Raw genomic sequence first — 13,724 nt, forward strand, 5'->3', positions numbered from 1 at the left:
CAGGATGAAAAAGTGTTCAGTTCTTCTTCGAGACGTTAGTATAAAATCTGCATCATACTGTTAATACCCCATACGCTGTTTCCCCTGTGTACATTGCGTTGGGTAGTGAGACGCGCATTCTTTCCGACATCCTTGTCTTGACACCCCTTTACGTAACATGGTTTCGTAAGAACTAAGTCGTCATTCTTTGAGGTAACCCCATTTTAAGTTTCCCAAGCATTTGTCTTACACATTTATACGAAGGTTTGTGTCGATCTGTTCAGGTCCTAGTGTCAATTATCTGAATTCCATATCTGTTCTCATGCCTCCTTGATAAGGCACTAAGGTCCATTTGATAGTATTTCCCTGCCTACTTGTACGACGTTCATCACTAATGTTGGAATTAGATACTATGACGTTCTTTCTCTTCATTATAAAAATTTTAAATACGGTTAAAGTTAGCATCTTACACTATATACAGAGGAAATTTTATCCTCAGTTTTCCACAATTCCTTACGATTCTCTACTAATGTTTCTTTCCTATACGCAAAGGCGTCATCGCCAAACAGTTCCATAGCACAACTGACCCTATCTGCTAAATCGTTTATGTATATTGAGATATATGTGCAGCGTAAAGGACTGTGCTCTATTAGTTAAATATTCCTCCACGTGAGACCTGAAATGTTACCATTAGCATAGTTTTAGAAAGCCTCAAACTCATTACGTATGCTTCACGCAAAAGGGCAATAGCACTTTTGTGTTTACATCATAATTTTTTTGGCCTGATGTAAGGCTTAAAAACCAAAAATTCCTTTCTACTGAGATGTATGGCAACCGCTCACATTCCTATAATGGTGGCATATGTCAACAGTTACCTGCTAACGAGTCACCACGTCATTTCTGAGACGAACGAAGTTTTCATCCACATGGAACATAGCTTTGCCTACCAATATCAGATATCACTGATTGCTCGTTGTTCTGACCTAGCAGTCACAACGACCTTGAATAATTCCACGTTCGACGATCCTCGGAAATATTCCAAAGTCTGACTACAGTTGAATGCATTTTACTGTCTCACAACTTAGCAGATTACTGGAATTTCTCAAAGTTTGTATGCACAGCCATTTCACTGCTCACCTCTCGACGCTGACTGTCAATCATTTCCTGAACAAGCACACTTGTTGAAGGGCCACATCTGCATTTGTAAGAAATTATTCGGAAGTCATTTAGAAACATCCAATGTCTACATCATGGTTATAGAGATCATTTGAGACACGCCATTCGCATTGAAGACTGTATAAATCGGAAGTGAACTCTTTGAAGGAACCACATCGGCACAGCCACCAAATTCGTTTGAGAGGGACTCAGCTGGGACGCTACTGGACGTCATTTCTATGCCGCATTTAATAAAAACTGTGTAAATATGTGATGCTACATACCTCTGGAAACCAGAAAGAATCCACTCGTTCTGATATGTGTCCAGAATTGCTAACAAACTTTAGCTTGCACGACGTCCTTCATGTTATATTTTAATGACAGCAGAAGTAAAAACTCACGCCTGGACTATCACATTTTGTCAGTATTCCGTCTCATTTTCCTAATACTTTCATTGTAATAGACATTAATAAGCGATCATTTCACTGCAAGTGCTATAGAACGACACATTAACGAGGCGGAAACGACAGTATGGTTCTGTACAGGCACTAATTTCTCTTGCCTTTGAGGTCCTTACAGTGTGTAAACTCTTAGATGGCAGACCTCTCCCATAGTCCTGAATCGGTAGAAGTCGGTAAACGTCGGGAGGCTTCGGTAGGCGCGCAGTTTCGACTGCTGCTAACATTACGTAGCTGACTGCTCCCTTTCCCTTTCGCAGCATTCAATCACACGCAATATAATTTTGCGAGTATCGATACGTAATATTGGTTTTCTTCTAACCGTAGGCCTGCCGGTAGGGATTGTTGGCGACTCCCGAGATGGGCCAGCAACTGTCTCTTCACTCATTTTGATAATGTTTAGTACAACTGCACAATAAAAACACGCAGAACAGTACAGAGCAAAACAATAAAGAAGCAGACGACAATGGCTACCTTGTACAACACAAGTGTTAGTAGTGAAGAAATAATAGAACAAAACGTCATGTCTGACGCGGCACTTTTTCACGCATCTCGATGTTTACCACGACATATCTCCTGAATTATATGTCGTAAAGAGACATAAATTTTCCGGCGCATTTACTGATATATGTGGATACTGTATGCGAAATATGTTGCGATTAGAGTTAATAGTAACGAAATAATACATTAAAACGTCATGCCTACTGCGGCAGATTTGCGGTATGTACTGAGAAAATGTAGTAAGCGACAACCTTTTTTCATTTCGTTATTTTGTGGGGGGTGTCAGCGAGAAAAATTTTCGTAAATGTTTGAAATTGTATGTAACGTTTGTTGCTAGTCGCTAAGTGCTCTCATTCTCAAATAGTGGATGCATAAATCTGGGAATTTTCCCGCGTTGCATCTCATTGTTTATGACGTCATATCTCCTCAAGAATGTGTCTTATTTCTTTTTTCTCGGCTAGGTACGTTCGTGGGCGTACGGAGAACAAATCACCAAAATTTCATCGCAATCAGATGAATGGTTTGGGAACGCACAGAGGGCAGACATACATACATTCATTTTTATATATAGAGATTGACAGTTACGTTATACTATATGACCTGTTTACGTATAATTAAATTTTATAGTTAATAGTTTAACATTGCGGGGAATGAAATAAAATTGCTAGCAGTGAGAATCGAACCCAGGTCGGCTGCATGACAAGCCTTTGTCTAATCAATTGCGCTACGCATGCTACAGTGACCTAACTGTTGAAACATTGTGCATTACTCTTTTCGGGCGTTCCGAGAACAACTCACCAAAGCTTCATTGCAATCGGATGAATGGTTTGTGAGCGCATAGTAAACAAACATACATACATTCATTTATATATATATACATAGATTTTAATGTACATGACGATTTCAGTTTCGTTCACGAACAACATTTAAAGCGAGTTTTACTTCCAAAAATTTCGTCTGCTTTCGTGTAAGCATGCCGCGCAATTTGTAGTACCAGCACTGCAACTGGTAGGCGTCCCTTGCCGCCCCCCACCCCCAACGGCTGCTCGCCCCTCCCCACGCCTCCTCACCCCGCACTCCCCTCACAACTCTGCCGTCTTACAGTTAACACACTGTACATGACGTGTACGTCAGTGGCATTAAATCGTTCTGCAGTCTGTCGCAAATGTCGATTCTCTATATTTATACCGTTGGACTATTCAAATGCTACATTTAGAAACCCTTTGGAAAATTCCGATGTCCCATGTACAACATAAAACATTGAATAAAGCAAGAGCCCTCAGACGTAAAGGTTATGTGATATGGTAGGTATCTGGTGTCATTTGTAGCGATTAAAACCGAAGCATTAACTGAATTTGGTTCTTTGATGTAGATGTTCAACGGTTGGCGAGAAGGTTTAACACAAAATATGGTGATTTACGTACAAAACTAATGATCTGGTCACAACATCCGTTTTAGCTGGTTTCAGCACAAAACTGACCGATTGCGACGCGAAATACAATGATTTCGCCACAAAATTCACTGATTTCGACTCAAAATTGACTATCTGATTAAGTTCCCTCTTGAGTCTGCCAAATGAAGAAACGGCTGGCCGCTGTGACAGAGCGGTTCTATTATTAAGTGGCAGACCTGTCTCGTGAACTTTAAAGATGAGATGAGGCTTACCACAAACTCCAGTCTATTCACACAAACTCCGGTATACATCGAAAAATGCAGTTACAGCCTGCATATTCATCTCCTTCGCTCTAGCTTTTGAGAAGTCTTATGGTTTCCTGACCGATAAATCACTATGCCTCTTCATAAAACCAGTAAACCAGTCTTTATCTGCAATCATGTGTCCCACGCCCCAGGGATGCTTAATGTTATTCGTCGCTGCAAACGTTAATGCTGCTCTTCGAATTTGTTCAGGAGTGCAGCCAAACCCCTTGCAGCTAAGTCTTTCAACCTAGAACTTAAATCATCCTCCTCTTCTGGGCTGAATACCGTCGGATGACCAGCTGGTCTATGAGGTTTCTGTTCCGCCATTGCCGAATCACGTTTTGAAATAGTTAACGGATCTTTAAGTGTCGAATAAGGAATTTTGAACAATGCAGCAATTGTTACTGCGTGTTTCATTTCTTCCTCGGACCTTTAAACGCTTGGCTTTTTCCTTTTAGCCCGCATCTCGTGATCGTGCGGTAGCGTTCTCGCTTCCCACGCCCGGGTTCCCGGGTTCGATTCCCGGCGGGGTCAGGGATTTTCTCTGCCTCGTGATGGCTGGGTGTTGTGTGCTGTCCTTAGGTTAGTTAGGTTTAAGTAGTTCTAAGTTCTAGGGGACTTATGACCATAGCAGTTGAGTCCCATAGTGCTCAGAGCCATTTTCCTTTTGTGTGTACGGACCATCTGAAAGGTAACCAAGAAAAGATGTTCTCTAGAATTTCGCATCACACATTGATTAAACTAATAAATTGACAGAGACGAAATAGCCCCATGTGCAGTCATTTCAAAAGACGCGCCAAATCCCCCAGCAATGGTTGTTGACACAGTGGATAACCTGTATTCTTACAGAAGTAATGTAAGGAGTTTAAAATTTCACGTTATTGTGCACGGTACACCTCAATTTGTTAGATTGTGTTCTTTAAGTACTGCAATAATCCATCACAATGCCCATACCTCTAAAGATTGTTCTTCTGTCCTGTCAGTACTGTAACACTAAATGGCCCTACAACAAGCACATGCGGCGACATAAAGATACTGGCGCACACTGCAGGCAAAACGGCCTTGACTGTGTGGAACTAGCCCACTGTTCCAACATTTCCTGTTTCAGGCGGATTAGCCCAGTGAGCGGAATATACACTCCAGGAAATGGAAAAAAGAACACATTGATACCGGTGTGTCGGACCCACCATACTTGCTCCGGACACTGCGAGAGGGCTGTACAAGCAATGATCACACGCACGGCACAGCGGACACACCAGGAACCGCGGTGTTGGCCGTCGAATGGCGCTAGCTGCGCAGCATCTGTGCACCGCCGCCGTCAGTGTCAGTCAGTTTGCCGTGGCATACGGAGCTCCATCGCAGTCTTTAACACTGGTAGCATGCCGCGACAGCGTGGACGTGAACCGTATGTGCAGTTGACGGACTTTGAGCGAGGGCGTATAGTGGGCATGCGGGAGGCCGGGTGGACGTACCGCCGAATTGCTCAACACGTGGGGCGTGAAGTCTCCACAGTACATCGATGTTGTCGCCAGTGGTCGGCGGAAGGGGCACGTGCCCGTCGACCTGGGACCGGACCGCAGCAACGCACGGATGCACGCCAAGACCATAGGATCCTACGCAGTGCCGTAGGGGACCGCACCGCCACTTCCCAGCAAATTAGGGACACTGTTGCTCCTGGGGTATCGGCGAGGACCATTCGCAACCATCTCATGCTGGGCTACGGTCCCGCACACCGTTAGGCCGTCTTCCGCTCACGCCCCAACATCGTGCAGCCCGCCTCCAGTGGTGTCGCGACAGGCGTGAATGGGGGGACGAATGGAGACGTGTCGTCTTCAGCGATGAGAGTCGCTTCTGCCTTGGTGCCAATGATGGTCGTATGCGTGTTTGGCGCCGTGCAGGTGAGCGCCACAATCAGGACTGCATACGACCGAGGCACACAGGGCCAACACCCGGCATCATGGTGTGGGGAGCGATCTCCTACACTGGCCGTACACCACTGGTGATCGTCGAGGGGACACTGAATAGTTCACGGTGCATCCAAACCGTCATCGAACCCATCGTTCTACCATTCCTATACCGGCATGGAAACTTGCTGTTCCAACAGGACAATGCACGTCCGCATGTATCCCGTGCCACCCACCGTGCTCTAGAAGGTGTAAGTCAACTACCCTGGCCAGCAAGATCTCCGGATCTGTCCCCCATTGAGCATGTTTGGGACTGGATGAAGCGTCGTCTCACGCGGTCTGCACGTCCAGCACGAACGCTGGTCCAACTGAGGCGCCAGGTGGAAATGGCATGGCAAGCCGTTCCACAGGACTACATCCAGCATCTCTACGATCGTCTCCATGGGAGAATAGCAGCCTGCATTGCTGCGAAAGGTGGATATACACTGTACTAGTGCCGACATTGTGCATGCTCTGTTGCCTGTGTCTATGTGCCTGTGGTTCTGTCAGTGTGATCATGTGATGTATCTGACCCCAGGAATGTGTCAATAAAGTTTCCCCTTCCTGGGACAATGAATTCACGGTGTTCTTATTTCAATTTCCAGGAGTGTGTATATATATATATATATATATATATATATATATATATATATATATATATATATATTTCATCGGTCTACTGACTGGTTTGATGCGGCCCGCCAAGAATTCCTTTCCTGTGCTAACCTCTTCATCTCTGAGTAGCACTTGCAACCTACGTCCTCAATTATTTGCTTGACGTATTCCAATCTCTGTCTTCCACTACAGTTCTTGCCCTCTACAGCTCCCTCTAGTACCACGGAAGTCATTCCCTCATGTCTTAGCAGATGTCCTATTATCCTGTCTCTTCTCCTTATCAGTGTTTTCCACATATTCCTTTCCTCTCCGATTCTGCGTAGAACCTCCTCATTCCTTACCTTATCAGTCCACCTAATTTTCAACATTCGTCTATAGCACCACATCTCAAATGTTTCGATTCTCTTCTGTTCCGGTTTTCCCACAGTCCATGTTACACTACCATACAATGCTGTACTCCAGCGTACATCCTCAGAAATTTCTTCCTCAAATTAAGGCCGGTATTTGATATTAGTAGACTTCTCTTGGCCAGAAATGCCTTTTTTGCCATAGCGAGTCTGCTTTTGATGTCCTCCTTGCTCCGTCCGTCATTGGTTATTTTACTGCCTAGGTAGCAGAATTCCTTAACTTCATTGACTTCGTGACCATCAATCCTAATGTTAAGTTTCTCGCTGTTCTCATTTCTACTACTTCTCATTACCTTCGTCTTTCTCCGATTTTCTCTCAAACCATACTGTGTACTCATTAGACTGTTCATTCCGTTCAGCAGATCATTTAATTCTTCTTCACTTTCACTCAGGATAGCAATGTCATCAGCGAATCGTTTCATTGATATCCTTTCACCTTGTATTTTAATTCCACTCCTGAACCTTTCTTATATTTCCATCATTGCTTCCTCGATGTACAGATTGAAGAGTAGGGGCGAAAGGCTACAGCCTTGTCTTACACCCTTCTTAATACGAGCACTTCGTTCTTGATCGTCCACTCTTATTATTCCCTCTTGGTTGTTGTACATATTGTATATGACCCGTCTCTCCCTATAGCTTACCCCTACTTTTTTCAGAATCTCGAATAGCTTGCACCATTTTATATTGTCGAACGCTTTTTCCAGGTCGACAAATGCTATGAAAGTGTCTTGATTTTTCTTTAGCCTTGCTTCCATTAATAACCGTAACGTCAGAATTGCCTTTCCCGTCCCTTTACTTTTCCTAAAGCCGAACTGATCGTCACCTAGCGCATTCTCAATTTTCTTTTCCATTCTTCTGTATATTATTCTTGTAAGCAGCTTCGATGCATGAGCTGTTAAGCTGATTGTGCGATAATTCTCGCACTTGTCAGCTCTTGCCGTCTTCGGAATTGTGTGGATGATGCTTTTCCGAAAGTCAGATGGTATATCGCCAGACTCATATATTCTACACACCAACGTGAATAGTCGTTTTGTTGCCACTTCCCCCAATGATTTTAGAAATTCTGATGGAATGTTATCTATCCCTTCTGCCTTATTTGACCGTAAGTCCTCCAAAGTTCTTTTAAATTCTGATTCTAATACTGGATCCCCTACCTCTTCTAAATCGACTCCTGTTTCTTCTTCTATCACATCAGACAAATCTTCACCCTCATAGAGGCTTTCAATGTATTCTTTCCACCTATCTGCTCTCTCCTATGCATTTAACAGTGGAATTCCTGTTGCACTCTTAATGTTACCACAGTTGCTTTTACTGTCACCGAAGGTTGTTTTGACTTTCCTGTATGCTGAGTCGGTCCTTCCGACAATCATATCTTTTTCGATGTCTTCACATTTTTCCTGCAGCCATTTCGTCTTAGCTTCCCTGTACTTCTTATTTATTTCATTCCTCAGCGACTTGTATTTCTGTATTCCTGATTTTCCCGGAACATGTTTGTACTTCCTCCTTTCATCAGTCAACTGAAGTATTTCTTCTGTTACCCATGGTTTCTTCGCCGCTACCTTCTTTCTACCTATGTTTTCCTTCCCAACTTCTGTGATGGCCCTTTTTAGAGATGTCCATTCCTCTTCAACTGTACTGCCTACTGCGCTATTCCTTATTGCTGTATCTATAGCGTTAGAGAACTTCAAACGGATCTCGTCATTCCTTAGTACTTCCGTATCCCACTTCTTTGCGTATTGATTCTTCCTGACTAATGTCTTGAACTTCAGCCTACTCTTCATCATTACTATATTGTGATCTGAGTCTATATCTGCTCCTGGGTACGCCTTACAATCCAGTATCTGAGTTCGGAATCTCTGTCTGACCATGACGTAATCTAATTGAAATCTTCCCGTATCTCCCGGCCTTTTCCAAGTATACCTCCTCCTCTTGTGATTCTTGAACAGGGTATTCGCTATTACTAGCTGAAACTTGTTACAGAACTCAATTAGTCTTTCTCCTCTTTCATTCCTTGTCCCAAGCCCATATTCTCCTGTAACCTTTTCTTCTACGCCTTCCCCTACAACTGCATTCCAGTCGCCCATGACTATTAGATTTTCGTCCCCCTTTACGTACTGCATTACCCTTTCAATATGCTCATACACTTTCTCTATCTGTTCATCTTCACCTCAATATTTCACGGTGAGCAAGTGCAAAATATGTTTCTCTGTCGTCAACTGAAGTATTAATTCGTTTCTTTCGATGGCACAGGTTGTTGGCGGTCTGCTGTCTACAGTGTTGATAGAACGGATTGGTCGACGACCCCTGCTGTTCCTCGCGAACGGGGCCGTCGGTACTTCGGTTGCGCTTTTGGGTGTCTACCTGTATCTAAAGCAGCAGACACAGGTAGATGTGACGTCCGTCGGATGGCTACCAGTCACTTGCTTGTCCATATACGTGCTGATGCACGCTGTCGGACTGAGCCCACTGGCGTACGTCGTGGTCTCTGAGACTGTGGCTCCAAGGATCAGAGGTTTGGCTGCCATTATCACGTACTCGACGAGCAGCGGCACCGCAGCCGTCATGAGCAAACTGTACCCAGCCATGTCGCAGTCCATGGGAGCCTACGGCACCTTCTGGTTCTTTGCGGCTGTCTGCTTGGCCTGCGCCCTCATCGGATGGTGCTTGCTGCCGGAAACCAAGGGACGACCTCTCGAGGACATCCTCAAGGAACTCAACGGCGGAAAGGATGTCCACGTCAGCAGCTCCCAATGAAGCTCTTCACATAGGTCACGGTTGTCCCTGAAATTTTTCATTCGTAGTATTTAATGCGTACCATTTCACCCTGTGGGTGAGTACTACATCGGGAACACCGAAACTTTCTCGTATGCTGGATTATGAGTCAACAGGCCTGTAAATTGGAGATATATCGACAAATTACATGCTTTGCGCATTGTGCTGACAGACGCTGTTGACACACTTCTGGTTTCGATAGACAGAACCGTCCACAAGTCTGCTCTGCAGCAACTCCTTCAAAGACTGCACGTGCCTGCTCTAAATCAGAACTCTGAGCTAAACTGTGAAATAATTACCAAAGAAAAATCACCATACGGTCGTAAGTTTTCAGAAGTTGTTATTTTACTTACATGACCAGTTTCTGCATCTCATTAACGCCATCTTCAGGCCCCTAAGCACTCCATGTATAGAGAATCAGATACATCGATGCATCATTAACCGGAGCCGTCGATAGTTGGACTCTGTTTTTGTGGGGTGTGTACTTCGAAGAGGCCAGCCGCTGTGGCCGAGCGGTTCTAGGTGCTTCAGTCCGGAACCGCGCTGCTGCTGCTGTCTAAGGTTCGAATCCTGCCTCGGGCATGTATGTGTGTGATGTCCTCGGATGACCTCGGATGTTAAGTCCCATAGTGCTTAGAGCCATTTGAACCATTTTGAAATTAGAAGACTTGTCAAATCTTAAGATGGCATTAATGATATGCCAAAACTGATGTTGTAAATAAAATAACAACTTCTCAAAACATACGGTTGTTTGCTGATTTTTTTCTTTGGTAAATACGAGGGTTGAATGAAAAGTAATGCCTCCACCTTCGATAACTGGATTTGGATGGGAATATTTTAATAAATAAAATGCACAAATAATCCATAGAATGTCATCTTTAATTACCAATATTCGCTTTTCCACATAATCACCAGCCAATTGGATACAATTCTGCCAACGATGAACAAGTTTTCTGAAGCCGTCACGGAATAAGACGACACACTGTTTCCGCAACCACCGTCTCACAGTTCTCTCCACCTCTTCATCCGGAGCATAATGATGTCCCAGGATTGAATGGAGAAAGGCGTCATCTTCACTCTCGTAACGTGAGAGGAGTTCCTTGCAAATTTCAACTCTGTGCGCTTTCATTTCAGGAGTCATCATCCGGGATATCCATCGTGCACAGATCTTCCGATAGCCAAGCAAAGCAATAAAGTGACCCACATGTTCTTGTGAAATGCCGATGGTGCTTGCAATTTCTCTCTGAGTGATACGACTATCGTCCTGACTCAATTTGTCAACATTCTGCTTGTGAAACTCAGTGGTTGCTGTCACAGGACGTCCAACTCTTTGTTAGTTGGCACGCAGATCAGATGTTCCCGCCTCAACATCTTTAAACATAATCGCCCATCGACGCACAGTACTCACATCAACAACACAATCACCATAAACAGTTTTCATTCTCTGAATAATCTCCTTCGGGGTGACACCTGCTGCTGTCAAGAATTCAATGACTGCACGTTGCTTAAAACGCACTGACCGACCGTCTGCGCAGGGTTCCATACTTTACACTGTAAAAACACAACCGTTCAATGCTAAGGCGTCCCGCCAACTGTAGAGAAGAGGCTACGGAACAAGCCAGTACCTGCCGCATACCATTGCTGCCAACTGTTGAAGAGTTACGAATATGGAGGCATTAATTTTCAGTCAACCCTCGTATTTCACCGGTCTCTATCCCGTACCCATAATGGATAATCAGAGATTAAACTATGAAAGCCCGATCACGTTTGCTTACTGTCTCCTAGAAGTTCGTAAGATACTATTACAACGGTTTTATGCCCTGAAAAGTTATCCTTTTACATCAGATTTGTTGGAAATGTAAGTAAACGTAATGTAACAGATTATTTAAGGTTTGGAGTGGCAGGAACTCCCGCAAAGTGCAATGGAATAAACAAATGGTAGGAGGGTCGTTGATAGGACTTAAGTAAGAGAAACTGAAATTACAATCGTCACTGTAGACATCCTGCATCTACTATCAAACTATGTCAATAAATTACATCTGTAATAAGTTATATGTCGTACATAAAATATGTGTAATGCAAATGTTTTTTCTATCCGTGCCCTATATTACCTAATCAACTGAAAAATGCCTCCGCTGACAGTTGTCTCAAATTTCAACAGCGACACAGATTTACCTGCACAGCTGGAATTAATATTTTTTCAATCACTGCTGAATGGAGGCTTTTTCAACCTACCTTTGAATGCAATTAGAATGGTCGGATTACGTATAGAGAAGGTAGTTCTAGAGTGAACGTATGAGGTATCGAACATATTTATTAAACAATGATGAGGGAAGAGAGTAAAAAAATTGTGAAATCCCGACTTACTCAAACGTAATACAAGTACAATGACCAGTATTCATGTACAAGAAAACATACTACATGTCCAAATACAGTTCCACAGACCATATGTCTTTAGTTTCCCACCTGATACATAGACAACAGAAAACCACAGCTCATTACTATTAATTCATGAAACGTTGTTTTACGAGTGGAAGAGCATTATGATACCACTTGAAACTTTGGATGACTGAATGAAGAATGAGTATTGCTCTCCATTCGCTCTAAAGAGGTTGAAATCAAAAGCAAAGATTTAACAAAGCCCAGGCGAAATAACATAGCAAAACGCACCGCAGGGAGAAATCAAATTCCCCATTCTCTGGAAGGCCACTTAATGTACAATCATGTAAATACAGCACAAAAGTGCAAAGGCAGTAACTATCTAACCATAATCCAGAACGAAGTCAGGTGAATGTTACCGTTTCACTATCACGAGATAAAGTGTCTGTACCAGGAGGAAAATCAGCGCGCGCAGTCGTCACGACAGCAGGAAGAAAGACTGTGTGTGTGTGTGTGTGTGTGTGTGTGTGTGTTTTCCGCGAGGCGTCCAGAAACAAATTCTGCTGCCTAGCGTTCCTGTTGGCTGGCTTGAGTCAAGGCCGCACGACCTGTCAAGACATAGCTCGCAGTTTCAATCCAGAGAAGTACTGTGTAGTAAACAGATAGCTGACGACAGCTCTTCGAGGTTGACGAGCGACTATTACAGCACCCGCTAATACGCAGGATGTAAGGTGTTTTTCGACAAACCAGATGCCTTTCAGCTGCAAGTCAGGTTCAAATTGTTCAAATGGCTCTGAGCACTATGGGGCTCAAATTCTGAGGTCATTAGTCCCCCAGAACCAGTTACACCTAGCTAATCTAAGGACATCACACACATCCATGCCCGAGGCAGGATTCGAACCTGCGACCGTAGCGGTCTCGCGCTTCCAGACTGCAGCGCCTAGAACCGCACTGCCACTTCGGCCGGTTGCAAGTCAGGAGTAAAATGAAAATGAACTAATTTAAGCTACTGACTTCTTCATGGCCCCACAAAAATCTGTATGCTAGAAGTAAGAGCTGTATAGCATCCGAACTCAAGCTTTGCAATGCATGGAAAAGTGTTCACGAATATTGAGATAAAAGCACAGGTGGCATGTGAAAATTTCTTAGCATTCTAGCTCCACCATCGGAATGTGTGCCTTCGCTGGCCGGTGTGGCCGTGCGGTTCTAGACACTTCAGTCTGGAACCGCGTGACCGCTACGGTCGCAGGTTCGAATCCTGCCTCGGGCATGGATGTTTGTGATGTCCTTAGGTTAGTTAGGTTTAAGTAGTTCTAAGTTCTATGGGACTGATGACCTCAGATGTTAAGTCCCATAGTGCTCAGAGCCATTTTTTTTGTGTGCCTTCGCTGCTACCAATGGCTCCTAGCATGTGATAGAACTATCATTAGGTAACTGCGTCATGTATCCTAAAACGAAGGGCCAGGATATGGCAGTGGTCAAATACAGTAGCCCCTCGCACAACCCTCCAAGTAAGTACGCTAACTTCCCCCTCGTCAAATGGCCCACAGCCATATTGCTGCATGGAAGTTGCACTCTTCCGTCAACATGTGTGTGTGCGTTTCTTCGTTTTTATTTTTGAGCACTAACTGTCAAGCGCACATTTTTGATGTCAATCAGTTTCCTTCTGTTGGTCACGATGTTTCGCTGGCTGTATGCTGTAAGTTTAAGGTTCACTACAGCACACGGTTGGCACACTGTGAGAGTATTGTGAGTTTCATAGCAGCTAGTATCCCTAGCTGAAAGGTGATTGCCTTGTTCTGAACTGTGGCGACAGC

General features: G+C 44.1%; 1 protein-coding gene across 1 annotated transcript in view; it reads left to right on the plus strand.

The window, feature by feature from the left end:
• LOC126195729 (facilitated trehalose transporter Tret1-like) overlaps nt 1-9,510 on the plus strand; it is a 29,825-nt gene extending 20,315 nt beyond the window's left edge. Inside the window, exon 4 of the mRNA XM_049934358.1 lies at nt 9,007-9,510. Within this exon, the coding sequence (XP_049790315.1) occupies nt 9,007-9,510 (504 nt within the window). The remainder of the gene's footprint in view (nt 1-9,006) is intronic.
• Nucleotides 9,511-13,724: the final 4,214 nt, after the last annotated feature.

This window comes from Schistocerca nitens, chromosome 7 (genome assembly GCF_023898315.1).
Source record: "Schistocerca nitens isolate TAMUIC-IGC-003100 chromosome 7, iqSchNite1.1, whole genome shotgun sequence".
NCBI lineage: Eukaryota > Metazoa > Arthropoda > Insecta > Orthoptera > Acrididae > Schistocerca > Schistocerca nitens.